The 25,421-nt window shown below is 47.3% G+C and overlaps 14 protein-coding genes across 14 annotated transcripts; 8 read left to right on the forward strand and 6 right to left on the reverse strand.

Annotated features, from left to right (window-relative positions):
* Positions 1-370: 370 nt before the first annotated feature.
* Positions 371-2,236, forward strand: N7517_009641 (tRNA threonylcarbamoyladenosine dehydratase; the record flags this gene model as incomplete). Its single annotated transcript, XM_056727364.1, has 3 exons — positions 371-730; positions 810-912; positions 978-2,236. The coding sequence occupies 3 exons, from the start codon at positions 371-373 to the stop codon at positions 2,234-2,236; spliced, it is 1,722 nt and encodes a 573-aa protein (XP_056575936.1).
* A 250-nt stretch (positions 2,237-2,486) lies between these two features.
* N7517_009642 (putative serine/threonine-protein phosphatase) lies at positions 2,487-3,885 on the forward strand (the record flags this gene model as incomplete). Its single annotated transcript, XM_056727365.1, has 3 exons — positions 2,487-3,036; positions 3,093-3,580; positions 3,643-3,885. The coding sequence occupies 3 exons, from the start codon at positions 2,487-2,489 to the stop codon at positions 3,883-3,885; spliced, it is 1,281 nt and encodes a 426-aa protein (XP_056575937.1).
* A 437-nt stretch (positions 3,886-4,322) lies between these two features.
* N7517_009643 (uncharacterized protein) lies at positions 4,323-5,102 on the forward strand (the record flags this gene model as incomplete). Its single annotated transcript, XM_056727366.1, has 1 exon — positions 4,323-5,102. The coding sequence occupies one exon, from the start codon at positions 4,323-4,325 to the stop codon at positions 5,100-5,102; it is 780 nt and encodes a 259-aa protein (XP_056575938.1).
* A 281-nt stretch (positions 5,103-5,383) lies between these two features.
* Positions 5,384-7,425, reverse strand: N7517_009644 (LCCL domain-containing protein; the record flags this gene model as incomplete). The annotated part of the gene is made up of 2 exons (XM_056727367.1): positions 5,384-6,884; positions 6,938-7,425. 2 exons carry the CDS (start codon positions 7,423-7,425, stop codon positions 5,384-5,386), a joined length of 1,989 nt encoding a protein of 662 aa, XP_056575939.1.
* Positions 7,426-7,943: 518 nt separating this feature from the next.
* Positions 7,944-9,399, reverse strand: N7517_009645 (zinc-dependent alcohol dehydrogenase; the record flags this gene model as incomplete). The annotated part of the gene is made up of 7 exons (XM_056727368.1): positions 7,944-8,202; positions 8,266-8,488; positions 8,543-8,623; positions 8,692-8,874; positions 8,953-9,106; positions 9,158-9,259; positions 9,364-9,399. The coding sequence occupies 7 exons, from the start codon at positions 9,397-9,399 to the stop codon at positions 7,944-7,946; spliced, it is 1,038 nt and encodes a 345-aa protein (XP_056575940.1).
* Positions 9,400-9,870: 471 nt separating this feature from the next.
* On the reverse strand, positions 9,871-11,377 carry N7517_009646 (bZIP transcription factor; the record flags this gene model as incomplete). The annotated part of the gene is made up of 4 exons (XM_056727369.1): positions 9,871-10,123; positions 10,179-10,288; positions 10,346-10,725; positions 10,801-11,377. 4 exons carry the CDS (start codon positions 11,375-11,377, stop codon positions 9,871-9,873), a joined length of 1,320 nt encoding a protein of 439 aa, XP_056575941.1.
* Positions 11,378-11,866: 489 nt separating this feature from the next.
* On the forward strand, positions 11,867-13,710 carry N7517_009647 (uncharacterized protein; the record flags this gene model as incomplete). The annotated part of the gene is made up of 7 exons (XM_056727370.1): positions 11,867-11,911; positions 11,974-12,002; positions 12,058-12,344; positions 12,399-12,498; positions 12,591-12,962; positions 13,021-13,294; positions 13,348-13,710. The coding sequence occupies 7 exons, from the start codon at positions 11,867-11,869 to the stop codon at positions 13,708-13,710; spliced, it is 1,470 nt and encodes a 489-aa protein (XP_056575942.1).
* A 697-nt stretch (positions 13,711-14,407) lies between these two features.
* Positions 14,408-14,986, forward strand: N7517_009648 (EthD domain-containing protein; the record flags this gene model as incomplete). The annotated part of the gene is made up of 2 exons (XM_056727371.1): positions 14,408-14,620; positions 14,714-14,986. 2 exons carry the CDS (start codon positions 14,408-14,410, stop codon positions 14,984-14,986), a joined length of 486 nt encoding a protein of 161 aa, XP_056575943.1.
* A 201-nt stretch (positions 14,987-15,187) lies between these two features.
* Positions 15,188-16,279, reverse strand: N7517_009649 (N-acyl homoserine lactonase family protein; the record flags this gene model as incomplete). Its single annotated transcript, XM_056727372.1, has 4 exons — positions 15,188-15,545; positions 15,622-15,875; positions 15,954-16,101; positions 16,167-16,279. 4 exons carry the CDS (start codon positions 16,277-16,279, stop codon positions 15,188-15,190), a joined length of 873 nt encoding a protein of 290 aa, XP_056575944.1.
* A 530-nt stretch (positions 16,280-16,809) lies between these two features.
* N7517_009650 (SDR family oxidoreductase) lies at positions 16,810-17,871 on the forward strand (the record flags this gene model as incomplete). Its single annotated transcript, XM_056727373.1, has 3 exons — positions 16,810-17,117; positions 17,194-17,375; positions 17,453-17,871. 3 exons carry the CDS (start codon positions 16,810-16,812, stop codon positions 17,869-17,871), a joined length of 909 nt encoding a protein of 302 aa, XP_056575945.1.
* Positions 17,872-18,263: 392 nt separating this feature from the next.
* On the forward strand, positions 18,264-19,361 carry N7517_009651 (alkene reductase; the record flags this gene model as incomplete). The annotated part of the gene is made up of 1 exon (XM_056727374.1): positions 18,264-19,361. One exon carries the CDS (start codon positions 18,264-18,266, stop codon positions 19,359-19,361), a length of 1,098 nt encoding a protein of 365 aa, XP_056575946.1.
* Positions 19,362-20,001: 640 nt separating this feature from the next.
* N7517_009652 (acyclic terpene utilization AtuA family protein) lies at positions 20,002-22,017 on the forward strand (the record flags this gene model as incomplete). The annotated part of the gene is made up of 4 exons (XM_056727375.1): positions 20,002-20,428; positions 20,494-20,977; positions 21,040-21,797; positions 21,872-22,017. 4 exons carry the CDS (start codon positions 20,002-20,004, stop codon positions 22,015-22,017), a joined length of 1,815 nt encoding a protein of 604 aa, XP_056575947.1.
* A 355-nt stretch (positions 22,018-22,372) lies between these two features.
* Positions 22,373-23,365, reverse strand: N7517_009653 (fungal specific transcription factor domain-containing protein; the record flags this gene model as incomplete). The annotated part of the gene is made up of 3 exons (XM_056727376.1): positions 22,373-23,072; positions 23,124-23,288; positions 23,343-23,365. The coding sequence occupies 3 exons, from the start codon at positions 23,363-23,365 to the stop codon at positions 22,373-22,375; spliced, it is 888 nt and encodes a 295-aa protein (XP_056575948.1).
* Positions 23,366-24,083: 718 nt separating this feature from the next.
* N7517_009654 (Zn(II)2Cys6 transcription factor domain-containing protein) lies at positions 24,084-24,914 on the reverse strand (the record flags this gene model as incomplete). The annotated part of the gene is made up of 1 exon (XM_056727377.1): positions 24,084-24,914. One exon carries the CDS (start codon positions 24,912-24,914, stop codon positions 24,084-24,086), a length of 831 nt encoding a protein of 276 aa, XP_056575949.1.
* Positions 24,915-25,421: the final 507 nt, after the last annotated feature.

A 25,421-nucleotide genomic window follows, 5' to 3' on the forward strand; every position in this document is an offset into this window, starting at 1 on the left:
GCAGTATGGCATCGATACTGAAAGCTGCACCGGTCTGTCAACAACAACTATCTATCGGATGAGATGATGCAAGAGCATAAGTGACATTGTTAGTAGGTAATTGGCTGAAGACTCGCAATTGGAGGTTTTTGGGGGATAGCAGGATAGCACGCGTGGTGCCAGGTGGGCAAGTGTCGCGGCGCGTGATGAGCACGTTTACCGCCTATCCCACCGCCTTACTTAGTCCCCGCACAAACCCTAGGACCGCGGCACGTGATAACCAGCGTTGTTCCGCCGATGAACGCATTGGCTTGCATATACATTCCGTTATTAAAAGTTCATGCCTGCACAGGTCGATTACTTGTGATGGTCAGTACACCCAACACCCATCATGGCTCCCCCAGCATCCAAATGGTGGCAAGAGCCCAATGATGCCGACCTCGACTACGGATTTGATTCTGACGAACTGGATACCAGATATAACAAACTTGATCGAGACACCTCCCACGAAAATAAAACCAAACCGAGAAACACCCAGGATACGGACATCAAGGGTGTGATTGGAACCATGTCTTCTTGGCTTCACCGTCAGGCTGGTTCCTCCCATGGACAGCTTGCGACAGCAGCTGTTGTGTCGGGCGCAGCTGTCGCAGGTGCTATCTTAGGGTACCAGTCATACAAGCGCAAGGAAGCTATTAATGATCTGAAGGCTTCAATCCCGAGCTTAGATGATTTGCATCCTGCGGAAATGGTGAGCTGCGCCAGTGAAGCTGCGCATTCAGTGCCTAGCAAGTTATAGGACAAAAAGAACTGATTCAGAGAACCTATAGCTCACCGATTTCGGTGCTGCCTCGAATGGAGTACAGCTAAGCAAGGAGGATGAGCGTGGTGCGGCTTTGGCTCGCAGAGCGCAACGGGGAGACTATGATGATGGTATGTGACCTTTCTACAACTTACTTCCACGAACCTATCTGACTCGGCCCGTCTCACTTTGGTAGACTTGATTCTTGAACAGCTTGCCCGCAACCGTGTGTTCCTCGGCGATGAAGGCCTTGCCAAGCTTCGATCGTCATTTGTTGTCGTTGTCGGCTGTGGTGGTGTCGGTTCGCATGCCGCTGCCTCACTGGCCCGATCGGGCGTCTCCAAAATCCGGCTCATCGATTTCGATCAAGTCACATTATCATCACTGAACCGACACGCCCTTGCGACATTGGCTGATGTTGGCACACCGAAGGTCCATTGTATCCGGAGACGATTGGAGCAAGTCACACCATGGGTCATGTTCGATTGTCGCAATGAGCTCTATGGAAAGGCCGCGTCTGAGGATCTCCTCGGCCCGTGGTCTCTGACACACGATGGAGAGGGCCGTCGACCAGATTTCGTGTTGGATTGTATTGATAACATCACATCCAAGGTAGAGTTGTTACACTACTGCCACTCGAATTCCTTGCCTGTGATTTCGTCGATGGGTGCAGGATGCAAGTCGGATCCGACTCGCGTTGTGGTCGGTGACATTTCGCTCACCACCGATGATCCTTTGTCCCGCAGTACACGCCGACTGCTGAAGCGCCTCGGTGTGTCGTCTGGAATTGCAGCCGTGTTCTCGACAGAGAAACCGGGCCCGGGCAAGGCTACCCTACTTCCTCTTCCCGAAAATGAATTCATCAAAGGTCAAGTTGGTGAGCTTGGAGTTCTTCCTGACTTCCGAGCCCGCATCCTCCCAGTTCTGGGAACCATGCCTGCAGTCTTTGGTTACACGGTAGCCAACCACGTTATCTGCACTATTACTGGCTACCCGCTTGATTATAACATGGGTGCCAAGGGCCGCGACAAACTTTACGACACCATCTTGAGTACTTTGTTAAACTTGTACGAACGAACGATCAGACGAGTCACTGGTCAAGATACCGTGGGATTCCGCTTACCGCTCAGCAAGGATGACATTGCATTCGTTGTGGAAGAAGTATACCGGGGGAAGAGTGCAGTCAGCGGCTTGTCTACCAGACTGGCTCTCATTCCCTGGCAAACTCCTGCCCACGGATGGAATATGGATCTGAGCCTTGAGAAAGAAGGACAAAAGACCATCCCGATGAAACTCAATGAGATTGTTTGCATGACCAAGGAAGAAGCACTCCACCATGAGGAAGAGGTACTTAAGGGCGGCAAGAAGGTGGAAGAGGTATACGATGAGACTGTTATCCAGCGTGTAAACCTGCGGAGACGGGAAGCAGCAGAGTATGATCAGTACCGGGGATAGTTTAAAATGTAGAAATAATCCAAAAGGACAACAATCGAGTTTGAAGTATCAAGAGCGTAAAGAACATAAAGACAAGCATTTCCACCTCGGGAGCTAATAGGAGAAAGCGGGTAGATATACGTCAGAGCGAGGGATAATCTTTTTCTGCCTCTTCACATTCAGTCCCGCTCAATTTCACCGGATAAAGCACATATGAAGCGTACAATACACCCCGATTCAAGGATATAAAGCCCAACTCGGGCGCAGGAAAATGACATCTCGTGACTCCCATCCGCGCGATTTCGAGTCCAACAGCGCAGAAAGCGACTTCCACCCGACGACAACCCACCATCCCTCCTACTCAAATCAATTTGCACAAAATTCTCGCCCACTGATTGATTCTGCCAGAAATGGATGGCAATCCAGAGACCCTGGAGGTCTCCAGCGCGGCTCCAGCTCGGTGGATGACATGAAATCCCCGGGATGGTCCCAAATGGCTCTCTCGGTAGCTTCCGCGCCACGGTTCCGGCGGTGTGTGATAATCTACGTCGCGTTGTTTATATCTGTATTGATCGGTTGGCGAATGCTTTCTTCGCGACTACAAGAGGAAGACTCGCTATTGCATTCACTCGATCCGACAACTAAGACACAGAAAGTTGGGTCGTTCGGGGCAAATTCGCCCCCTCAATTCGATGGCTTGATTCGGATGCATACATTGGACCCAGAATTGGTACCTGGGGATCTAGTGGGAGTGGATTCAGGGGAATCTAGTCGGAAGCGGCTAATTATTGTGGGCGATGTGCATGGCTGTAAAGAGGAGTGTAAGACATATCCCATCAAACTACGGGAATTCTTAACACTGACGACCTTGCAACAGTGGTACAACTTCTTGAGAAAGTCTCCTTCAGCCGAAAAGGCGGCGATCATCTTATCTTTGTCGGTGACATGATCAACAAGGGACCAGACAGTACAGGAGTCGTGGAGTTAGCTCGACAGCTTTCGGCATCCAGTGTCCGTGGGAACCACGAGGACCGAATTCTGCTTCTTCGACAGCATATGGTGAAGACCAAAACTCTCGCAACCCCCGATGACGATGAAGAATCTCGCTTTGATTCCAGAGAACTTGACCAGCGGGCCCTCGCGCGGTCTTTGAGCGACGAACAAGCTCAGTGGCTAGAGAACTGCCCAGTGATCCTGAATGTCGGCCAAGTTCCAGGGATGGGCCAGGTGGTTGTCGTTCATGCAGGACTAGTACCGGGCGTCGAGCTTGAGAAGCAAGACCCTTCTAGCGTGATGACTATGCGGACTATTGATTTAGATACGCATGTACCCAGCCCGAAAAAGAAGGGCATGAATTGGGCTAAAGTATGTACCGTCCTTCTATTCCACTCTAATATTGTCGTCATGCTGATACATTTTCAATCTAGATGTTTGATAAACACCAATCAAAATTATACTCAAGCCTCAAGACTCCAACTGAAGATCCTCTTGCAAACACCATGACTGTTGTCTATGGCCATGATGCTGCTACCTCTCTTTCTATCCGCACATTCACAAAGGGTCTTGACTCTGGTTGTGTGAAGGGGAAGAAGCTCACAGCTTTGGTTATAGAGGACGGCGGAAAGCAAAGTATTGTCCAGGTATCTTGCCATGACTATCTCAAGGAATGACAGTTTTTCGCACTTGCTTTGTGTCCAGATTTATGGGCAGATTTATTCAATGTTCTTATATGGTAGTCATAGATTGTATGCTAGCTACACACTGGCATGTGTGAGGAACTGGGATCAAAAGTGGTAGAGTCGCCAACGACAACTAGGCCAAATGCCCGTGTTTTGATAGAAATTCCGATGATGTGAATAATTACCAAAGAACTACCAAAACCATGATTTAATGTTTCTAGAAAACGAGTCAAATAAATGTTTTCCCCGCTCAAATAAGGGGCCAAACGAGAAGAGTATAGCTCTAGTTGCTTCCCAAGAAAGTGTCTGCCTACTACATAGCTCGCCACCAGCCTGTAATATTAACAAACCAATGACGGGGTGCTGAACTGGTATAAATAAATACCAGGAAGACCAAGTCTGGTCTTGCATCTAGATATAACTCCCATATGATACCATCCCCGACGATCATCGCCATGGCAAACCTCCTTCAACAAGTCTTTGGAGAATCTCCATCTCCACCAACTAAGATCAATATCAACGTGACGACCTCATCAACCACGCTCCATAAACACGGTTCCAACAACCCATTCACACTAACCCTCGAGGCAACTCTTCCCGAATCCGCAAATACGCCCACCAAGCCCCTCACCATCCTCACCTTCGACACCCTCCTAGACCCCAACGGAAATGCCCTCTACGAAAGCGGCATAGACTTTATCAACAGCGACACAGGCGCCCACGCAAAGCGCACAAGCTTGGCCGCACATCACGGTTTCGGCGGCAAGTCTAACATCGTTATCGATCCCCAGTTCGAGCGATACTTCGTCACTCTGGAGCCTGGTGTGCCGTACCGAGTGACGCATACCATGAGGCCCTGTCCCAAACTTTCACAAGAGAGTGGATCAAAGTCTGGAGAAGTTAGGACTCCACAGCAGGAAGGTAATTCAACCGCTGAGGATGAAGCTGTTATTGCAGCGGCATTTTCGCACGTCACGTCACTAGATGTGAGTTCTACGTATCGGGTGGGGCTAGGGGATAAGATGAATCAGATATCATGGTATAGATATGGAGTAAAAGAAGAGGTTTTGAAGGGGCAGGGGGCTGGAGGAGGGCTTGTGCAGAGGCTGATGGGGACCAAAAGGCACCCTGAGCGGGTAGGGGACAGTGAGATGCAGGCGATCCCGCTTGTGATGCATGGGTCAGCTAGTTTCAGGGTCGAAGAGTAAAACTGGAGGAACCATGGTAGTATCAACGGTTGGAATCAGTGGTACGAACTGCAATTCAGCCTATGTTTATTCCAACGACTCACAGAATGATAACTATGAAATGATGCGGTGATCTTAACACGGATGTGAGCTGGAACTTTAAAACTTACTGTATGAGTGACTAACCCAGGGGGAAGATAACTATTGACAATGATCCCAGAGCCCATGCGTCACAAATCTATCAAAAATATCTATTTCAACAGAAGAATGACGGTATGTACAGATGGCATATACACAGTTCTCTATCTAGATTCGGATCCGGATTCAGGATCCTCGGAGGGGATCTCAGGATCAGGGAAAACAAAATTACCATCAGCGCCCCAAACGGCAGGTGGAGAAAAGTCTTCATACCAAAGACCGCCCAAAGAATTAGTGTGGACGAGCCCGAAACGGAAATACTCCAACTCGTTGGGATAAGTACGAGACCAAGTGAAATCCGGCAGATGCTTGCCATCCTTAGGTCGGAAGACCTGGAAGCGCTCGACATCGTTGACCAAGACACTGAGGCCGTCGGCGTGAGGCTCGAGGTCCGGGAACGAGAAAACGAGGTTGTTCGCATCCGTCATGGAAGGAGGATATATCTTTGGTGGAACAGTACCAAGCTTGGCACCATCAAGGAGAGCGCCTGGAGTTTGGAGGATCGAATCGAAGCCCCAGCGGGCGATGCCGTTTATAAAAAGACCAATAAGGATACCGGAGTATAGGAGACTGGGTCGCGTTTGCATAGTCGTTCCAGGCAGGAAGAGAAGAGAAAGAATATAGTGGTGGATGCGTAGGTTCATGTTCGGAACGGCGACAAGGATGAGGACAACTGCAACAAGGACGCCGTAGATGCTTATCGTAGGGAAGAAGCGGCCCTCGCGACGGAAACAGTGTGCTTGACCAAAGGCGATTGTGATTAAAGACCCAAGTACAATGATGAGAGCCGTGAGAGCACCCGGTTGCTGCTGGATATCATGGGGCGTGAGGCGAGAGATCGGAATACGATCAAATGTGTCTGTGTTCAAGGCGCCAACCCAGCAGCCGCCCAACCACAGGACAGTCTTGTCCCAGTGTGCATCCAAATTTTTGAGTGTGTGCCGGACGCAGAAGTAATACAGCACGAATCCTACAAATGCACCAGGGAGGAATCGACCGAGCGCAATTGACACAAGGTCATAATAGCTCCCCATCGAGGGTGGGTCAGACGCCATGGCGACTTGGAACCAGACAATGAAATAGATCATGGAATAGAAGGCCGGTGCCGATGTCACGACCAATGACAAGATGGTAGTCCAGATCAATGTGAAGGCGAAGAGCGACCAGCGCGCATCAGAACATTTGATCGGCTTTGTCTCGTTCGAGTCTGGTGTGGACGCTTCATTGCTAAGTCGGAATGACATCGGGAAGCTCGAGAGAAACTCGATGCTTTCAATTCCGTGTTGCACGGTCGACTGGAAGCTTTTCTGTTCGCCGGTGCGGTGTAGGATGCCACATCCGCCCCTGGCGTCATCAATCAAACCTGCATGCAGTGCCGACGCGCAAATTGACGAATCGCCACGGTACGTGCCGCTGTTATGACCATCTATTTTAAATGGCTTACCTCCCACGACTAACGGTCGGTAATTGAGCTCTTGATCACCAACAACATACGGTTCCAGGAGAATTGCCGCCGCACAGCCAGAGGGGCATCTGAACGCGAAGGATTGGTCCTCGAATGGGCGACAAGAATCACCATTCAGTCCACAGTTTGTGGCGTTGCTCCTATATATGGTCAGGTTCACGAGATCTCATTAAGGATACAAATAGAAACACACCATAAACGGTGGTGACACGACAGCTTGACGGGCTGCCCATACCCCGGAACATCTTGATCCGCAAAAGAAGCTTTCAGGGACGCGAAGAACACGACCATCCAAAAAATCAAAGCAGCAAAAAGGAGCGCGATCTTTGAATTCCTGTGCGGAAATTTCTGATCAATCAGACGCGCCGGCGCAGTCTGTAAACGAGCGAACCAAGGATTAATGTGATAGACATGCGCCGGCGTCGGGCCACGGAGCCATGCGCAGAATCCCGAGGGCGTACAAGAAAACGGCGGATCGCGCTCGACTTTCTCCGATTGAGCCTCCATGCCGTGGAATCCTGAGGGTAGAAGAGGCACGTCGCCTAATTCTAAGTCGAAGCTTAGTTCATCACTGTCGCGGGCATCCTTGTAATGCGACCCGATCTCCTGTAGGGGATACTCGGTCGACTTATCTGGCGAGGGCGATCGCGCACTTGCGGCAGAGCCCGGTCGCGACTGCATTTTATATTTACAAAGTGTTTACCTGAGCTTTGGAGCTCTCAGGGGGAAGGAAGTGGAATTCCTCATTTTCAATATCGACACTCGACGTTCCTGGAATTTCTTGGCTTTTAGTCATCCGGATTGTTGCTCCGGAGATATCAAATCCGGTCTCTTCCCCAATATGAACGAACATCCATGGATATTAAATCCCCCCTTATTCTTCATATAACCGTCAAAGATGTGACATTACTTCATCATCCGCTCAGAGCCCAACCAGTCCAGCTAGAATCACTAGTTATTTGAGGCCAATTTCAGGAGTCTGCTAGTACTCTCTATTCGAAGTGACTCGAGTGTCCAATTGAAAAAAATTGTATAAAGCTAGTATAATTGTACATCCTAGCCCTGGAGACCGAGAAGTTGATAATTCAATTATGGTTATGGGGCAAATCTCTACGGAGTATATTCGCCACTCAAAGCCGTCTGCAGCAAAGTTCCTTTCTTTTTCAGAATAGCTTCATCCTGGCAATATATTGTGAAGACTAGAAAATTATACCAAATCGACCAGCGGTCTTGCCGTTTTCTAGCAAGTCGATAATCTTTTGGATGTCCCCAATGTCGTTGAAGGTAGTCATGTGCGCTTTGATTCCATGCTCATAGCTGAATTCAATGGGCTCCCGCATCTGCTGTGGTGTACCACTGCTTGCACCCATGATGCGATACTTTCCAAGGAGGACGTCGAGAGCATTGATTGAAAGGTTCTCCCTAGGGATGCCGATAACCATTAGAATGCCATTTATCCTGAGAAGAGATTAGTAATATATTAGCGAGCGGTCATCCACGGATATGTCGAAAGCTTCTAACCTCAGCACGCTGGGAGCACTCTGGTAGGCAGCGTTCGAGGCACTCAGAACAACAGCAGCGTGTGCACCTCCACTGGTGTGAGTCAAGAGCTCCTTTTCGTAGCCCGGGGTCGAGGACGAGTTGAAGGTCAAGTCTGCACCGAGAGACTTTGCAGATTCCAATTGTGAATCAGAAATATCAATTCCGATGACTCGCAATTTTAATGCCTTGGCATATTGGATTGCTTTACAGCATCAATTAGCATCAGCTCCCAAAGGGGCCATGCGTTTGACTTTACCTAGGTGGCCCAGTCCTCCGCATCCAATGATCGCGATCCAGTCTCCTTCTTGGAGTCCGCACTTTTTTACCGAGTGGTATGCTGCCAAATAGGGTTACTCAGTCAGTTGTTATGGAGATGACAGGAAGGGATGGGTTTCATTTGCGAACCTGTTATTCCCGCACAGAACAAAGGAGCGGTAGTAGTAAGGTCCATTCCTGCTGGAAGAACCATGGAATTCCTGTAGTCGGATAGAGAGTATTGTGCAAAGTGTCCATGTGTTGTAAAGCCGTGCAACCTGCCAGTTCCTTCCACACAATGAAGATTATGAACACGACATCCTTCACACTCATCTATTAAAGTAACGTAAGCTTAACCCTATCCCCATTGTGTAGGGGTTATAGTTCGGATATGGCCGAATCAAGACATACAACAAGCGTAGCTGCACCCAAGACATCCCACCGGGTCTCCGATCTTGAACCCTGTAACATTTCTCCCCATCGCAGCGACAGTACCGGTATTCTCATGTCCGATGGTAACTTTCTCCATTGGGGGCTTCTCCGCTGTATGTCCCCAAAAAAGCATCTAGAGAATACCGTTAGCGTACGGGTTGCATACAAAACCATCCAATCATACCAAATCAGAATGACATAGCGACGCGCAAACATTCTTGATCAGGATATCATTCTCGCCAGGCTCGGGAATTGGGATCTCATTGATCTCAACTTTGTTGAGTGTCTGTTGTACAGGGTCGTCGTCAGCTTTTGAGTTTCCTTCATCAGTACTTCATAGGGCACAAGGGAATACCACAGCCATCCCTGGATAATGATCCAATAACGTACAGTGTTGTATTGCGCGGCTCTCATTGTAACAGACATTTTGGAAGCCTTTTAGCTTGAAACGACTTAGATGGATAAAATTGGCACAAACAGAGTTAATCAATAGGACTGTAGGACAAATAGAATATATTGCAACCTCCAAGTATTTATATATCTGACGTATCAGTACCCCACGGGGTGTGATACTATTTCCCGCATGTTAATGAGCAGGCAAAATTAACTAGATCAAACAATGCATACTTAGCGCAATAATATGTTCTGCATCATTCGAGTCATGCATGGGCAGTAATTGATGCCCCCACGTAGAGATTGTTTTGCCTCCTTTGCCAAGTAAATCTGACTCGATTCGCATGACAAAGGTGCCACGAAACACCCGTGGACACGTTGATCGAAATAAATCATCCTATCTGATTGAAAAATGATCATCGTACATTGGTCTTCACTTCAAGAGGTGGTGGGGGAACCTTGGTGAAAGCTGGGTACCAATGACATTCGCTTGCATTTCCTAATCTACTCATCAACATAGACATCGGATGTCCATTCCGAAAAATACTCCCGAAACTGACGAGGAGCAATCCAGTTACTCAAACGCTGGATGTGTTTTTCAAATATAGTGTTTAACGAGGGACCATCGTCCGTATCAACAACAATGTCTTCAGGGTCATATGGCCAATTGATGCTGACATGTTCAGAGTATAACTCAGAGAAAACGGCGAATGGGTATCGATCGGGCTTTTGAATGAGGATATCTCGTACTCGAGGCCTGTCAATACATTAGTGAAATTGACACGAGCGAACAAAAGCATATTCGAGCCCACCAAGGGATATTATCAATCCATGCAGCATGCGGAACGGTTATCTGCGTTACAGTCGGCCGGAGCCACACGGGCATTCGAGCATAGCTACCGATGTTCGGCGATACCTGCCACTGTATAGGTGGATTTAGCTATGTGTGTGAGTGGGGCAAAGTTCAAGATTTCCTTACCCGCGTGGTAAGATGCATAAGATACATGAAGGCCAGCTTTTCTGGAAGATTTACGTGTGGAAAAGTCGTAAGAACATCTGCCATCACCCGGCTTATTGCATGCGAAGTTAAGTCGACTGTCGGGTGCAGAAGATCTTGAGGACAGAGTTGTTCAGGACCCAGGACGATATCCGGGGGTATACCTCGGGCAAGCATAGATCGTCGCGAAGCAATGAAATCCAGTAGAATTTGATCTAACGGACATGTTGCACAGGTGTGTTTCGGTAGTACCCAAGCCACTGACCCCGGACTAACGGAGGGAGACACTGGATCGTGAGTGGTCCGTAGGTTACCAAGCGGTGTAAGTTGATTGGAATATGACTGTTGGTGGGGATGTGCATCTGTCTCATAAGTCAAAAAATGATGATCTTGCAATTTAAGCCTCCGTTCGATCAGCAAGACGGCTTGTCACATACCGTTTTCTGCAACGAGACCCGCAAACGCACCTGCTAAGGGAGGTAGCGTTGGCCGATCTGATTCGTGGTTGTGCGTGGGATTCGAATCATTCGGATCCATCGCTTGACTAACTGAAAGATATACGTCATGATCAGACTGGAAGGGTTGATGAGTAAGAGTAGATTGTGTCTCTATGGTGTCTTCGCCCGGCTGTAAAGAATGACTCGGGAATTGCTCAATTTCCTTGTCGGCGATTTCCCGATCAGGCGTGTCGTGTGGGGGGATCGTTTCACCCAGACCCGAAAGCTCGCCAAGAGCATACTTCTGGATATTTTCGAGGGAGCATTTGAGTTTCCGATTCTGGTCTCGCAGCAGGTGAATCTCGTCTATCATGGTCTGCTCCCGCTGAGAAAATGAAGCTCTGAAGCGCGCAATATCATTTTCAAGTTCTTGAATTCGGAGTTTTGTGCGCTGGCGCAGGGCGCGTTGTGCCTTTCGATCAAGATCACGTTTGTGTTGTATTTGTGACGCGGTGAGGCCGTTAACAGTACGTTTGCCCGTCACGCGTGCGGGGGCTGGTATCTCAGAGTCTGACATTGTGCTCCAACTAGATTGGAGGCCTGGGGTGTATTGTATGAAGTGTATCAATTAAAGGTGGACCCTAAGGTCGATACGTCAGACTGGAAATCTTGGGGGATCGGCTACCGGGATTCCAGCCAAACAGCGCGCTCGAGTAGAAAATCTCCGGGTTTGTAATTAATCGGGCCAATTTATCACCGTGTCTTGTCGGAGAGATAATTTGGCACTATCGTAGGTTGAGGTCTTCAGTGGGTACTTTGTTAGACCTGCACTTACGCATGACATTCCGTGCATGACTCAGTCCCCGTCCCACCTGAACCAATCACATCTGAAGGCCACACATATGTAGTCATGAAAATTAAACCACTTGGGGAGCATGGCAGTGAAAACAATAGATATTGTATTGGGGGACGTGGTCTTCTCTTCAATATATATAATATGTGACATCTAGGAACAATATACATGAACGGATTATTTTAGAATTCTAAAATACTACGAATATACAACATGCAGCTCGATTCGCACCTTACTCAATTGTTCATCAACAACCAGGCAAGTTGCATACAAGAGTGCTTCGGTGATTTGGACTATATGTTGACGTCGAGCGTGACTAGTATGTGGATTGCTTGAATACAGATAAGAAGTACGTCTCTATTTCGTGTCTAATTTATCTTTTATCACTTCTAATTATCTGACAGAATATCTGTCTATAATCCCGCAGATGGAAGCCTTGTGAGCGACCAGATACCGATCGCTGGGGAGGCTGATATCGATCGAGCCGTTGAGGCCGCTCAGCAGGCATTCACCCCTGGCTCCGAATGGCGTCGCATGGATGACTTCACTCGCCAAAAGGTGTTGCTGAAATTTGCGGACCTGATTGAGAGCAATCAAGAATATCTGGCGTCGCTCACGCGAGTCAACTTAGGTGCACCATATAAACCATTTGGAAAATCAGAGATCGACACTGCGATAGGATGTTTCAGATGTGTGTCCCTGATTTTATTTGTGATCGAAGAAGGTATATTGACAAGTAAATCAGATTATGCGGGATGGGTCGGCAAGTTTGCTGGTCAGAGCTTTCCAGCGACTGATGGCTTCTTCAAAGTCGTTCGAAACGAACCACTCGGAGTTGTTGCAGGGTAAGAACTTTTAGAATCTCTGTTCACCCGCGGCGGGTTTCCCCTTTCCTCTGCTGAATCTATACCAAGAAACATGTTTTAACACTGAGCAGTATCATCCCCTGGAATGGTCCGCTGGCATCCATAGGCCTCAAAGCTGCCCCTGCATTGGCAACAGGGAATGTTTTCATTCTCAAACCAAGCGAGAAGACTCCGCTGGCTGCTGCCGCGCTCGGGCAGCTTGCAAGAGAGGCTGGCTTTCCTCCTGGGGTTTTCCAGGTTTTGACAGGAGACGGCAGCACAGGCGCGATACTCGCCAGTCATATGAAAATTGCAAAAGTTAGTTTCACTGGAAGTGTGCCAACAGGAAAAAGTGTTCAAGTCCTTGCTGCAAAGAGTAACTTGAAGAGAGTGACCCTTGAGCTTGGGGGCAAGAGTCCGGCGGTGGTCTTCGATGATGCAAACCTCGAAAACGCAGTTCAGTGGTAAGTGATTCCAGCCCGTTATTATCAAAATGAGTTACCTAATGAACATTCTTCGAAGGTGTGTCAACGGACTAATCAACAATTCTGGCCAAATTTGCTTCGCTGCGTCTCGAGTATACGTCCAAGATGGTATATATAATAAGTTCCTGACGGCTTATCGTAAAGCAATTGCTGCTAAGCGAGAGGTAATGGGAGACCCCGAGAGTTCGAATTCTGAGATCGGGCCAGTCGTGGATCAGGCGCAGCACGAGAGGATTCTTAGAATTATCAACACTGCCAGAGAAAATAAGGACGGAAAACTCTTGCAGGGAGGGGAGGCGCTGGGCACAAAGGTTTGTTAAAATTCACACCTGAAGAATCCTTGATTTTGACATATTGCACCAAGGGATTCTACATCGATCCCGCTATTTTCCTCGACACTGAGAAGGATTCATCCATCGCCAGGGATGAGATCTTCGGACCAGTTGTCGTCATCAACCGGTTCAAATCCGAAGAGGAAGTGATTGCTCTTTCAAATGCCTCCCAGTATGGTCTGATGGCCGGAGTTTTCACGCAGGATATTAACCGCGGTCTTCGACTGAGTGAGCTCTTCGACTCGGGGGTGGTGGGTGTAAACTGTATCAGTACCATTCACTTCTCCTGTCCATTTGGCGGTACAAAGGAGAGTGGAATTGGTCGCGAGCTTGGGGTACACGCTTTACACGCCTATACTGAGCCAAAGACGGTTTTGATTAACCTCACATATTGAGTGGATAAAGATCTCGTGGTGACATGTGGCTGATGAAGAAGCAAACGGAGGAAGAAAATTGGAATCTCTCTAGCTGATCCATAGAGTAAGGAAATAGACCGAGCAAACACGTCTGTTTAGGCAGCCTTACTGCCTCAGACAGGATAGAACCTCTGCTCGTCACCTACTTGATAACCTCCTTTCTCCTTGCTCTGTTTGCCTGTCTCTGTCTGCCTCTCTTATTGATTAGCTCAATTCAAACTATATTCCCCCCCCACCTCGCCTGTCTCTACAAAGTCCTATTAACTCATCCTTTGTGTTGTTTACAACCCAGATCAGTTAATTACCCATATTTCTAATTCTACGCTTTAAAATCAAGATTATAGTAAAAATTGAGAAAATCCGATGACGTTGAGTTGACGACATGCACATCTCCCCGAGCTGCTCATGCACGAAAGGCCAGCTACGCATCCAAGAATGTTAGTCTTAACTACTCAACCTGAGTCATATCTGTCGAGTCATCTGTGGCTGCCGCTCTAACTTGGAACTCGACTCGACCTACGACGTATACCCCAGAATTGCTTGATAAGCCGAGGTTAAGACCTCTGGACACACATACTTTGCCTGATAATCTCTGGCTTTGTATAAGTAGGTGACATATTTGCTTCGTTTCATCCCTCACAAAATTTCAACGGCATACCAAGTCACATAACAGGCCATGAATCCCCTACCCAAAGATCACCATTTCACTCACCCGGAGCTGAATTATGAGGCTCAGCCAAACTTCCAACCAGCGATCAAAGTTTCAGTCTTCTTCCGTAAGAAGGATGGAATTTCGCACAAGGATTTCTTCACCCACTGGCAGACCGTTCATGCGGACTTGGCCGTCGCTACCCAGGCCTTCCAGCACAATATCCTCCGATATGTCCAGGTACGAGCCTATCTTTGTCATAGATACTGGAATTTCCCAAGCAGATGGTAGCCATGTAGAATTCTAGTGCACAAGTTAACCATTTTCAAATAGTATCATCAAACCCCCGAAATGAAGGCACGCATGACCGACATAGGTGAAAGTGTCCTTGAGTATGATGCATGCGCTCAGCTGTGGGTACGAAACTGGGATGGATGGTTGGAATTTTGTCAAAGTCCCGAATATTTGGCCGCGCTGAGCGATGATTGTGAACGCTTCATGGCCTTGCCGATGACCTATATGATTGGCTATGAAAATTTAGTTGTGGGCGATGCAGCTCAAGCCCTTGGTGGAAAAAGTGGGTTGTCGACGAAAGCGACTCAGTAATGGTATGGCCCTGGAAAGGTCGATGGAAATAGCCACAATTTGAGGATTTTAATCGTCTGTTCTGTCTATATATGTGACGCAAGATTCTTGGTTTTTGATGAGACCGTAATGTCTAAGTAAGTGTTTACTAGACTGTTAACATAGGAAGTAGGACGGAGTAAAATTGATCGGATCATATGCATTGAACATTCTTCATATTTACTATTCATGATAAGCTTTGCGACCAATCAGTTCTTCTGCAACAGCATAGTCATGGCCAAAGATGAGTGTTGCGGAGAACACTCTCTGCAAGCGCCGAATGAATTTCCCACTGTCAACCCAGCTTCGGTAGTCGCGCAAAAGCCAACCATGTGCCCAATTATCTTCAAAATTCTCCCGGACGTGATATTGGTCTGTCGTCCAGATGAATGTGCCATCGTGGGCGAGGTTGATCTGCATAATGCATAGCCCTGGGGTATGACCAGGACAATGATATAGAGTTAATCCCGTGCAAAGATCTAATTGCGAGTCGTTAAATGTTTGCCAATTTAAAGTGCCATCGAGTTTCAAGTATTCAGCCCTAATGAATGCCGGAATTTGAGATGTCAGATGTAAGACCTATCTGGCAAAGGGTCTGACCTGTAATGAACACTCACAGGTAAAGACCGCCATCGGAGTTGGTTCCAGCTGCCCAGCAAGCATGTTTGAATTCTTCTTCGTGGACGTATATAGGGACACTCGTGTTTCGGAAATGTTCCAAGCCACCCGCGTGGTCTAGATGCAGATGACCCATAATCACTGCCTGAACATCCATGATATCGTATCCAGCAGCTTTGATTGCCTCAGGAAGATGATTGTTTTTGCTGTAGCATGTTCGAGGAAATAAATCTGTGGCTTCACTGCTCCATTGCTGATATTTTTGCCAATCAGTTTCAAGCCTGAAGGAAGAAGAAAGGACTAACTGAACAGTCAGCGGGAAAGCACCTACCGTGTCAATGTCTTCCGTGCTCCCACATTCAAAAAGAATAAGACCCATCTCAGGATGATAAATCAGTCCAGCAATCAACATAAGATCTCTTCGTTTGTTAGCGGGATTTGGATTGCTTGCCGAGCCTCCGTTGGCGCCGTTCAGAAGCCTATATTGAAGATAAATATGTTAACGTTTTCAAGCCCTGCTGTCTTTAACAAAATTTACACATACCAGCCTTCATCGACAGTTAGAGTACCCAGATTCAGTATATGCATCTTGGTGCCCTCGGGGCACGCATACGCCGGAATGACTGCTGGGATGAGCTGATGCATTGTGGCAGCCATGATACTGGTTAGGTTCAATCAAAGATAAAGCTCACGAATTTTTAATTTCGCTGCCCTAATATTTACAGAGATATAAGGGAATGGGATTACATATAAATTGCCTCGGTCCATTGGCATTTTCATGGACAAATCCCGGACCCATCATGAAGATTTATTTGTACGGGGTAGATATTGCAAACATGTTAAATTTCCTGTCCCTGCGCAGCTCTAACTGCCGAGGTAAATAGGACAAAAGAGCGGAATTGATCTAACTAAGTATATTCCTGCTCGGTACTATATGATCTTAACAGTCTATGTAGGTTCCAACCAATAGTGGATAAAAAAATCCGACGAAGTGGCTTGGGAAAATCGGGAGGAATAATTTCTTGTTGGGAAAAGCATTGAGAACTTAAATAATATTAATGTGTATCTGAAGTTAGGATTTAAATACAAGTGGTCGGGGTTTCCATTGACGTGGCAAGCGTGATTTCATTTTACAGATATATTTTCAGATTTCCTCCGCATGCTGAGTGCAAATTTTTCTCTCAACAATGGCTGAATCCAAGTCGCAACAATCCCCACGCGTTTGGTTTATCACTGGTTGCAGCTCAGGCTTCGGCAAAATTTTCGTTTCCGCTATATTAGCATGGGGTGATCGCGTAATTGCCACAGCACGGGATATCAGTACTTTGTCAGATTTCGCTCACTGTGACAATGTCAAACTGTTGGAGCTAGATATCACGGATTCTCAAGGTTCTTTGAATGAGACTGTCTCCAAGGCCATCGTGATGTTTGGTCATATCGACGTCCTTGTCAATAATGCAGGATACGTTCTTTCCGGCGTGTTGGAAGAATTAAGGTGCGGAAATCCATTCTGAGTGCCATGGTGATTACCGGGACTGCTAGTTGACTTCGCCATTATGTTCTATCAACAGCCAATCCCAAATACTTGATCAATTCAACACCAATGTTTTTGGTCCTCTCAATCTGACACGCGCCGTATTACCACACATGCGATCGCGTCAATCGGGAACCATCATATTCATGAGTAGCATAGCTGCATGGAAAGGCGTTGCCGTTGGTGGACCATACAGTGCTTCGAAATTTGCACTTGAAGGTACGTGCTTTATCAAGCCTTCACTCCCTATGGGATGACATAGTGAGAGGGACATCCGTTATTAATTGGTCATTTAGGATTTGTTGAGAGTCTACAGAAAGAGGTGGCGACTTTCGGAGTAAATTTGCACCTGGCGGTACTCGGTCAATTTAGGACTGATATCCTTTGCGCCCATCGAAGACAGTCAGGACGAGGTGTCAATTCAATCCGTGACTATGATACCGCTATCGATGCTTTCCAAAGCAGATTGGAGCAAACCAATGGCAAACAGCCTGGAGACCCGACACAGGCGGTAGAGCGAATCATGGACCTCGTGTATCGCAGAGGACATTTCGCCGGGCAAGAAGAACTCCCTTTACGTATTGTGCTCGGATCGGATGCTGTGGGGATTGTTCGTGATGAATGCCAGCGAATGCTAGATGATCTAAAGAAGCAAGAGCAATTTGGGAGAAGTACGGACTATCTAGATACAGCTGAAGTTGAAAAATATGAATAGTTTCTCAAAATGATACCTACCCTTCGAGAAAATGAACTTCAAAGAACACTGTGTATCAACTAGGCTGGACTAGCCATTGGGCTAAGAGTCTGACTCGACGTCCATGACCGATGAGAAGCCTATGTTCCACTTGTCCAATCAGATGCCCAGATGGGTCTATCTTCAACCAATAAAAGTCCAGAACTCTCAATGCCTTTGGTGAAAAGTGGATCCCAGGAAATCTAAAAAGGACAGGGCTTGACCGGAGTACTTCGATGGGAATTCGTATACTGTGTGGAGACATTACCTTGATTTCTAATATGTGGAAGATTTTGGAATTGAAAAATTATATATCTTAAAGACAGAACTGAAATATAGACACATAAAAATTTATACCTCCCAAATCTCACCTCATGGCTTCTCTCGCGTCACCACTTCGCATCGGCAATCTCGAGCTCAAGCATCGGGTCATTTTGGCTCCATTGACAAGGAATCGTGCCAATGACCAGCACGTGCCCCTTGACCTTATGCGCGAGTATTATGCACAACGAGCATCCGTCCCAGGCACTCTGTTGATCTCCGAAGGAACGTTCATCTCTGCACGAGCAGGTGGTACCAACAATGTTCCAGGGATTTGGAGCGACACACAAATCAAACAATGGAAGACCATAACCGACGCAGTCCATGAGCACGGCAGTTATATCTACTGTCAATTATGGGCACTTGGTCGTGCTGCAAACCCAGACATCCTCAGCAAGACCAACGACCATGTTATCTCCAGTGGAAACATTCCTATGACAGAATCAAGCCCTGTCCCCAAGCCTCTCGCTGAAGATGAGATCATTGATTGGATCCATGACTATGCTCGCGCTGCGAAGAACGCGATCGCTGCCGGGTTTGATGGCGTCGAGATCCACGGGGCAAACGGCTACCTCGTCGACCAGTTCTTGCAGGATACCGCGAACAACAGGTCCGATCGCTGGGGCGGTAGTGTGGAGAATCGATCTCGGTTTGGCCTGGAAGTGGCAAAGGCTGTTTCTGAAGCGATTGGTGCTGAAAGGACCGGATACCGTGTTAGTCCATGGAGCACATTTCAAGGCATGCGCATGGAGAATTTCCAAGAGCAATTCACGAATCTCATCCATGGGCTTGGTAAACTGAATTTGGCGTACCTGCACTTCGTCGAGCCACGGATCTCCGGCAGCCAAACGGTAGAGGATTCAGTGGAACAGGACGATCAGTTCATGTTTGACGCATTTGGTAATTCTGGCGCCATCATCCTGGCGGGCGGCTTCACGGCGGAGTCGGCGACTGAAAAACTTCGACTCCATCCCACGCGAGACATTGCTTTCGCTTTCGGACGCCATTTCCTGGCAAACCCGGATCTACCATTCCGGATTGCCAATAAAATTCCGTTCAATAAGTATGACAGAGGTACCTTTTATACGCCAAAATCACCTGTCGGCTACGTCGACTACCCTTTCAGTGCCCAGTTCGTGGCAAAGGCATAGTCATTGTGTCCATAGTATTTAGTGCAAACCACTCAGTTGGTCTTGAAACTCCATTCATTCTCTCTTTTTTTCCCCTACCTATTTGTAATATCAAAGAATCGTTCAAATTAGGTAAACCTATGACCTACCTATTAAGGAAAACCTCTCCGTGCTCAGCTATGTCGCTAAGAAACATTTGGTCTAGAGTCCTTTCAAAGCGGCTTGGCAGGCCCTTGGGGGTTATAATCAGCTTTGTGACGGGCTGTACAATAATAGTGGAGGCCACGGACACTGAATAATGGCAATCCCCAACCTTTCAAAACCTGTAAGCTGGTATGACTCGGATCATATGTGTCATCCGCAGGCACCTTCGCTTACTACGTACTATGTGGCAGATGCAGCCCCGGAAATAAATGTGTTTGTGTGGGACTTACCAAGAATAATTTAGCTCTGATTGCTCTGGGCAGTACAAAAAATAGTTGGGGTGGATTGTCCATTGTTGTCCACTTTCTTGTGCCCTCGGGATTGTCCAATTTGGACAAAAGCTTATTAGATCGAGCAGCACAAGGATATTGTATTTAAAGAACATGGCCCCGTAGGACGAAACAGCGTTCTATAAATATTTGAATCAAGCCTATCATTGTCTGTATTTGAAATTATCATGACGGTCACAAACTCCAACACTCTTCGTATTGCATCAGCCTCCGGATCGGTGACGGACCGACGCCATGGACTGGCGGAGCTGGCTCGAAAGGAAGATCTTCACTTCATTGTTGGAGATTGGATGTCCGAGTATAATATGACAACTCGAGGCGGAGCAAAAGTGAAGCAGAATCAGCAGTCGTCGGAATTCGAAACTTCGTTCATGGAATCGATCGAACCCGCATTAGATAGTATCTATACGCGGAAGGTCAAAATTGCCGTGAATGCGGGAGCCAGCGACACGAAGAAGCTCCATGATATTCTTGTTGAGACTATACATGACAAAGGTCTCGGCCTCAAGGTTGCGTGGGTTGAGGGTGACGAGGTTTCCGATCTCCTTCAGCAGGCTATCAAAACAGGAGAAGAGTTTACCAACCTTACAACCGGTAAGACGCCCCAAGTCAACAATAGTAATTGCGCAAGTGGTTCCTAAGTTGCTGATGTGCCCTAGGGCAAAAATTGTCCGACTGGGAGTTCAATCCAATCTACGCCCAATGTTACCTTGGGGCATGGGGGATTGTTGAAGCTTTCAACCAAGGAGCCGATATTGTGCTTTGTGGAAGAGTGACAGATGCTTCTCCTACAATTGCCTGCGCGGCATACCATTACCAGTGGAACAGACAAGATTTCGATCAGCTCGCCCATGCCTTCGTAGCTGGACATTTCCTCGAATGCTCAACATATGTCACCGGTGGTAACTTTTCCGGCTTCAAATCCTTGCCTGGTCCTGGGGTTGATATTGGCTTCCCGGTCGTTGAGATAGATGTGGGAGGTGATTTCATCGTAACGATCCAGAAGGGTAAAGAAGGCATGGTCACTGAAAATACTTGCAAGGCTCAACTTCTATACGAGATCCAAGGCCCCCTCTACTACAATCCTGATGTCGTGGCTATATTGGATGATATAGTCATCAAAGAAGAAGGACTGAATCGTGTGTATGTTTTCATTAACACACTGCATCCCAACTTTTTGCTTCGAATGGACTGACAGTTAGTAGCCATGTCTCCAATATCAAGAGTATCAAACCACCCCCTACAACAAAAATTGGTATCACGGCACTCGGTGGTTTCCAAGCCGAGGTCCACTATTTTCTTTGCGGTTTAGACATTGAAGAGAAGGCCGCATTGCTTGAGAAGCAGGTCCGTCATCTCCTGGACGAATCGCTCTATCATACTTTGATCTTCCGAACGACCGGATCCTGCGCCTCTGATCCTTCTAGTCAAGACGCAGCTACAGTGGATGTGCGAATCTTTGCCCAGTCACGTTCCGAGAGTGCTCTTGCACCAGAAAACTTCTTCCGACCTTGTACAGACACAATCATGCAGAGTTACCCAGGAGCCACATTTGCCGTGGATGCTCGCCAGGGGGTTCCAAAGCCTTACTACGAGTATTTCGTTTCGATCTTTCCACAAGATCGGATGACTCACATTTGCCATGTTCCCTTTAACAAGAAACAAATTACAATCCCCCCTCCGTCAGATACTGTTCCATTTTCTTATGAGCAGTCATCATACGAGACTAAGGGTCCATTCGATCTAGAGGTATTTGGTCCCACCACCCGCGCACCATTGGGTTACGTGGTTCACGCTCGATCCGGGGATAAAGGGTCCGATGCCAATGTAGGATTTTTTGTTCGCCATTCTGACGAATGGGATTGGCTGCGGACTGTTCTGAAAGTACACAAGATTCGAGAATTGCTCGGCAAAGATAATGTGGGAAACAAGATCTTTCGCTTTGAATTGCCAAATATTTGGGGTGAGGCTCGCGTTACCAAAGTTGGCAAATTGATGATAGTTGAAGAGGTGCTAACTGACTCATTCTCTTTGCAGCTGTTCATTTCCTCCTGAAGGATCACCTGGATCGCGGTGTGGCATCGAGTTCCACTTACGACGTCCTTGGCAAGAATGTAGCGGAATACCTTCGGTGCAAATATGTCGATATCCCCGACAGGTTCTTAGCCCGCGGAAGGATTTGAGCTGCAAAGCACTGGAATTGATAGGCTCTCTGTTAGGATGCATTGATGAAGTTGTCGTGATTCGGCCTTTGATACGAAAGGAATGAGAAATATTAACTCTTTGCAATAAATACTCGAAATCCCCGTACCATTCACAACTTGATCGATAAAGTGCACACGGCACCTCAATATCCGTATGATACAAGGGGTTGTTGTTGCTAACTAGTTGACCACGTAAGTACATGTAGATAACAACATGTAGCACATTTGAGAATGAGAGGGGGTTGTAGTTAGAGGAGGGAAGAGAGTGCTAATTATGAGAGAGAAGCTTTGACATGGATCGATTGATAGCCGAAGTACAAAGGATGTAAGTATATTATTGCATTGACGACGCTGCCGCATCATTTCTTTCAGAACACAAGGCAGCAGAGGAACCGACACATGGCGCCCATGAAGAATGGTCGGGAAAAGGAATTTGGTCAGCCATAGAAGCACACTGTTCCAAGTCAATGCCTGGGGCACTCCCACAGCGATTAAACAATGAATCGTTCGCAAAATTATCCATCCATGATTGTGATGCCCCCGTTTCTACCCCGAGAAATCCGGGTGGGATCTGGCCTAATGGGATCATCGAGCTCATGGAACTTGACTGGCCGATAATACTAAGACCGGTAGTGGATTCCCTTCTTTCACGGCGGAGGAGTTCAGATTTAATAGAAGTGATGACTTCCAAGGCTCGGAGTGCATTCTTATAAGCTTGACCAATCTCGCCGAGGGCCTGTGAACAGATTTCGAGTTGTCTTCGCGCTGTGTCACGGATCTGAAAGTCGGGGGATAGGAAGGCGCTTTGAGTTTGCACTAGCATTGCCGTGAATATAAGGTGAACGGTTTGGATATTGACACGGCGGAGCGAGAAATGGCGACGAATGGCCTGGAGAAGTTTGGTAATAGCAAGAGCGGCATCATGGCAGCATTCTCGGCTGTGGTTTATATTTTCTTCGGTCAAGCCTCCTAGGCCAGGTAGCTGGAAGGCGAAGGGCTGATCTACAATAATTCGAACGGCATGAAATTGCATACTATTTTAGCATTAGTATATTTTGTCAATGAGCTGGTATTTGATTACGTACTGTAGCTGTAGGACATGGGGAAGGTGAACGCGACCCAGATCGGTCATGTCCACAGAGATGCTTTCTGATAATCCAGACACCCAGAGAGAAAGCTCATCTCTTGCCTTGGCTGCGAAAGCATAAAGCTTCTTGATATCGGGCTTGGTCCCTCGGGGGATACTGTAACTACACAACAAGTTATTAGGGTTGGAGAATCAAATTAGAGTGTGTTTGACTTACAGAACCTTGCGTATTGAGGCCATTTTAGTGCAAAGTGTGACTGTCCCATGAGCCACTTCATGAAGTAATGCTGGCGATTCCCAATTGTTGGTTTGTGGGTTTTCGTCAACATATGGGCGCCAAACATCATTCACACCAGACTGAAAAGCCGTTGAGAAAGGAAGTTGCACAGTAATGTCCAAGTGGTCAATTGATTCGGGTCGTCCGACATATAGACTCCACATCCTGCAATATGCTAGGTAAGTAAATGACACCATTTCTCGGTAGATAACAAAGAAAAACTAGCCTTTCATGGGCATAAGTGCCCCAGAATGTAGAGCTGCGAAGCCGAGATTCTTCAAGATCTATCAAGCCACATTCAGCAAAAGGGGCACTATCAATATGGAGGCCAAGGTCTGTGGCAAGTCGCATCGCCATTCCTAGAAGATAGGGCAATCAGCAGGAGGAAAAGTTTTCATGGTATCACTATCAAACGTACCGCTATACAGCCAGCCACGAGCATCTCTGGTAAGAAGTGCCTCTACGCCACTTAGGATACCAAGAGACTGGACGGTACTTAGAGTCGGCGAGTCCATTTCGACCTCTAAGAGAGCCTTAGACCTTGTCGCAAAGAAGTCAACAAGAGATTCTGGTAGATCAGGGCAATAGCGAGAAGTCAGTGTGGCCCCAACTGCACATCTAAGTATCCTTTGTATTAGCGACAGTTCATGGTAGGGGTGGTCGTGTGCTAATTGTCCCTCCTTACATAGCATTGTTCAAAACCTCAGAATATCGATGATTCGGTTGATTGAGCCTTCGATAGCAGTCCTTGCCATGATAATATGCCTTCTCGTCAACCAACGGAATATTCGGATTTTCCCAAGCGAAGTATAACTTGGTCAGATGATCCTCTAGCTCTTCGTCAACATGATTATTGACTCCAGCTGCCGTAAGAATGAGAGGCTCATTCCAGTGAACTAAGCGAATGTTCGAGTTGAAAAGTGGAAAAGGACCAACGTGTGATATATGAAGATTTGAAGTTGGCCCAAAAAGTCGCAGCTGCCCATCTTCTGCAATCTGCAATGATCCCATGCGGTCGGATATGTGATTGGTGTGGTATGACGATTCCCCGGAGATAGATAAACGCTCTTGGATGTCATCTGGACTGTCGTTTGACACAGTGGATATGGACGGCTCGATTGTAGGGCCTGTGTCGCCAGTAACCCCTTGGACTGTCTCGCTCGCTTCGAGTTCAGGGTCGGCGGCAGAAGGAGAAGGCGTAGGCAACGGAGGCAAGAAGATCCCCGGCCGGCTGGGTGGAAATTCAATATGATGATGTAGGAGCAGAGACTCAAGATCTTGTACATAGGTCACCAATGTCGAAATTTTTCCTTTCGATGCCATTCTCCGCTTGTCGATCTGTTGTGAATAGGTGCAATCCCGTTTGTAAAGAGTACACACAGAACACTGCGGCTTCAATCCGTCACATTTGGTTTTGCGCTTCTGACAACTACTGCAAGCCCGGGTGACATGTTTTATTGCTCGTGATCGGGTCTCGGAGCCAAATTCATCGAGAGACGACGTCGCGACCATGGTGTGGGACAAACGTGTGCACTTTATCCAGATCAATTTCCGCAAGCTTGTGGGAACCCAGTTGACCAGACAAGGCCGTACAAAGAAAAAAGAGGCTAATACAGATTTGCAAGGAAGATGGCGGGGGTAAGCTTGGAAATTCCCAGGGCTTACCCATTTGCTGACCTCACACTACCCCGGAACCCTCCAGGGAGTCCCCGAACCCACTTACCCCAGGCCCCACTTGTTCTTGCATGATTTAATATGTCCAGGTGTACACATTTACTTAATACTATCTAGAGACTTTGAGACTCATAATGGTTAGATAACAGACTTATTGTAACAAGGCCACACCATATTTTAGTTGTTCAGATTCGAAAGACAAAGAAACTGGTGAGTCTAGGAATTAATATAGGTTAGGCGCAATGACAAATTGAAAATATATGTGCAAGAAGCTCTAGAGCTACCTAGAGAGGAGACATCTTGAGAGATTAGGTAGTTACGCTGAAATTTAGATCAAGTTAGCAG

This window comes from Penicillium concentricum (assembly GCF_028827145.1).
Source record: "Penicillium concentricum strain IBT 3081 chromosome Unknown utg000004l_segment0_segment0, whole genome shotgun sequence".
NCBI lineage: Eukaryota > Fungi > Ascomycota > Eurotiomycetes > Eurotiales > Aspergillaceae > Penicillium > Penicillium concentricum.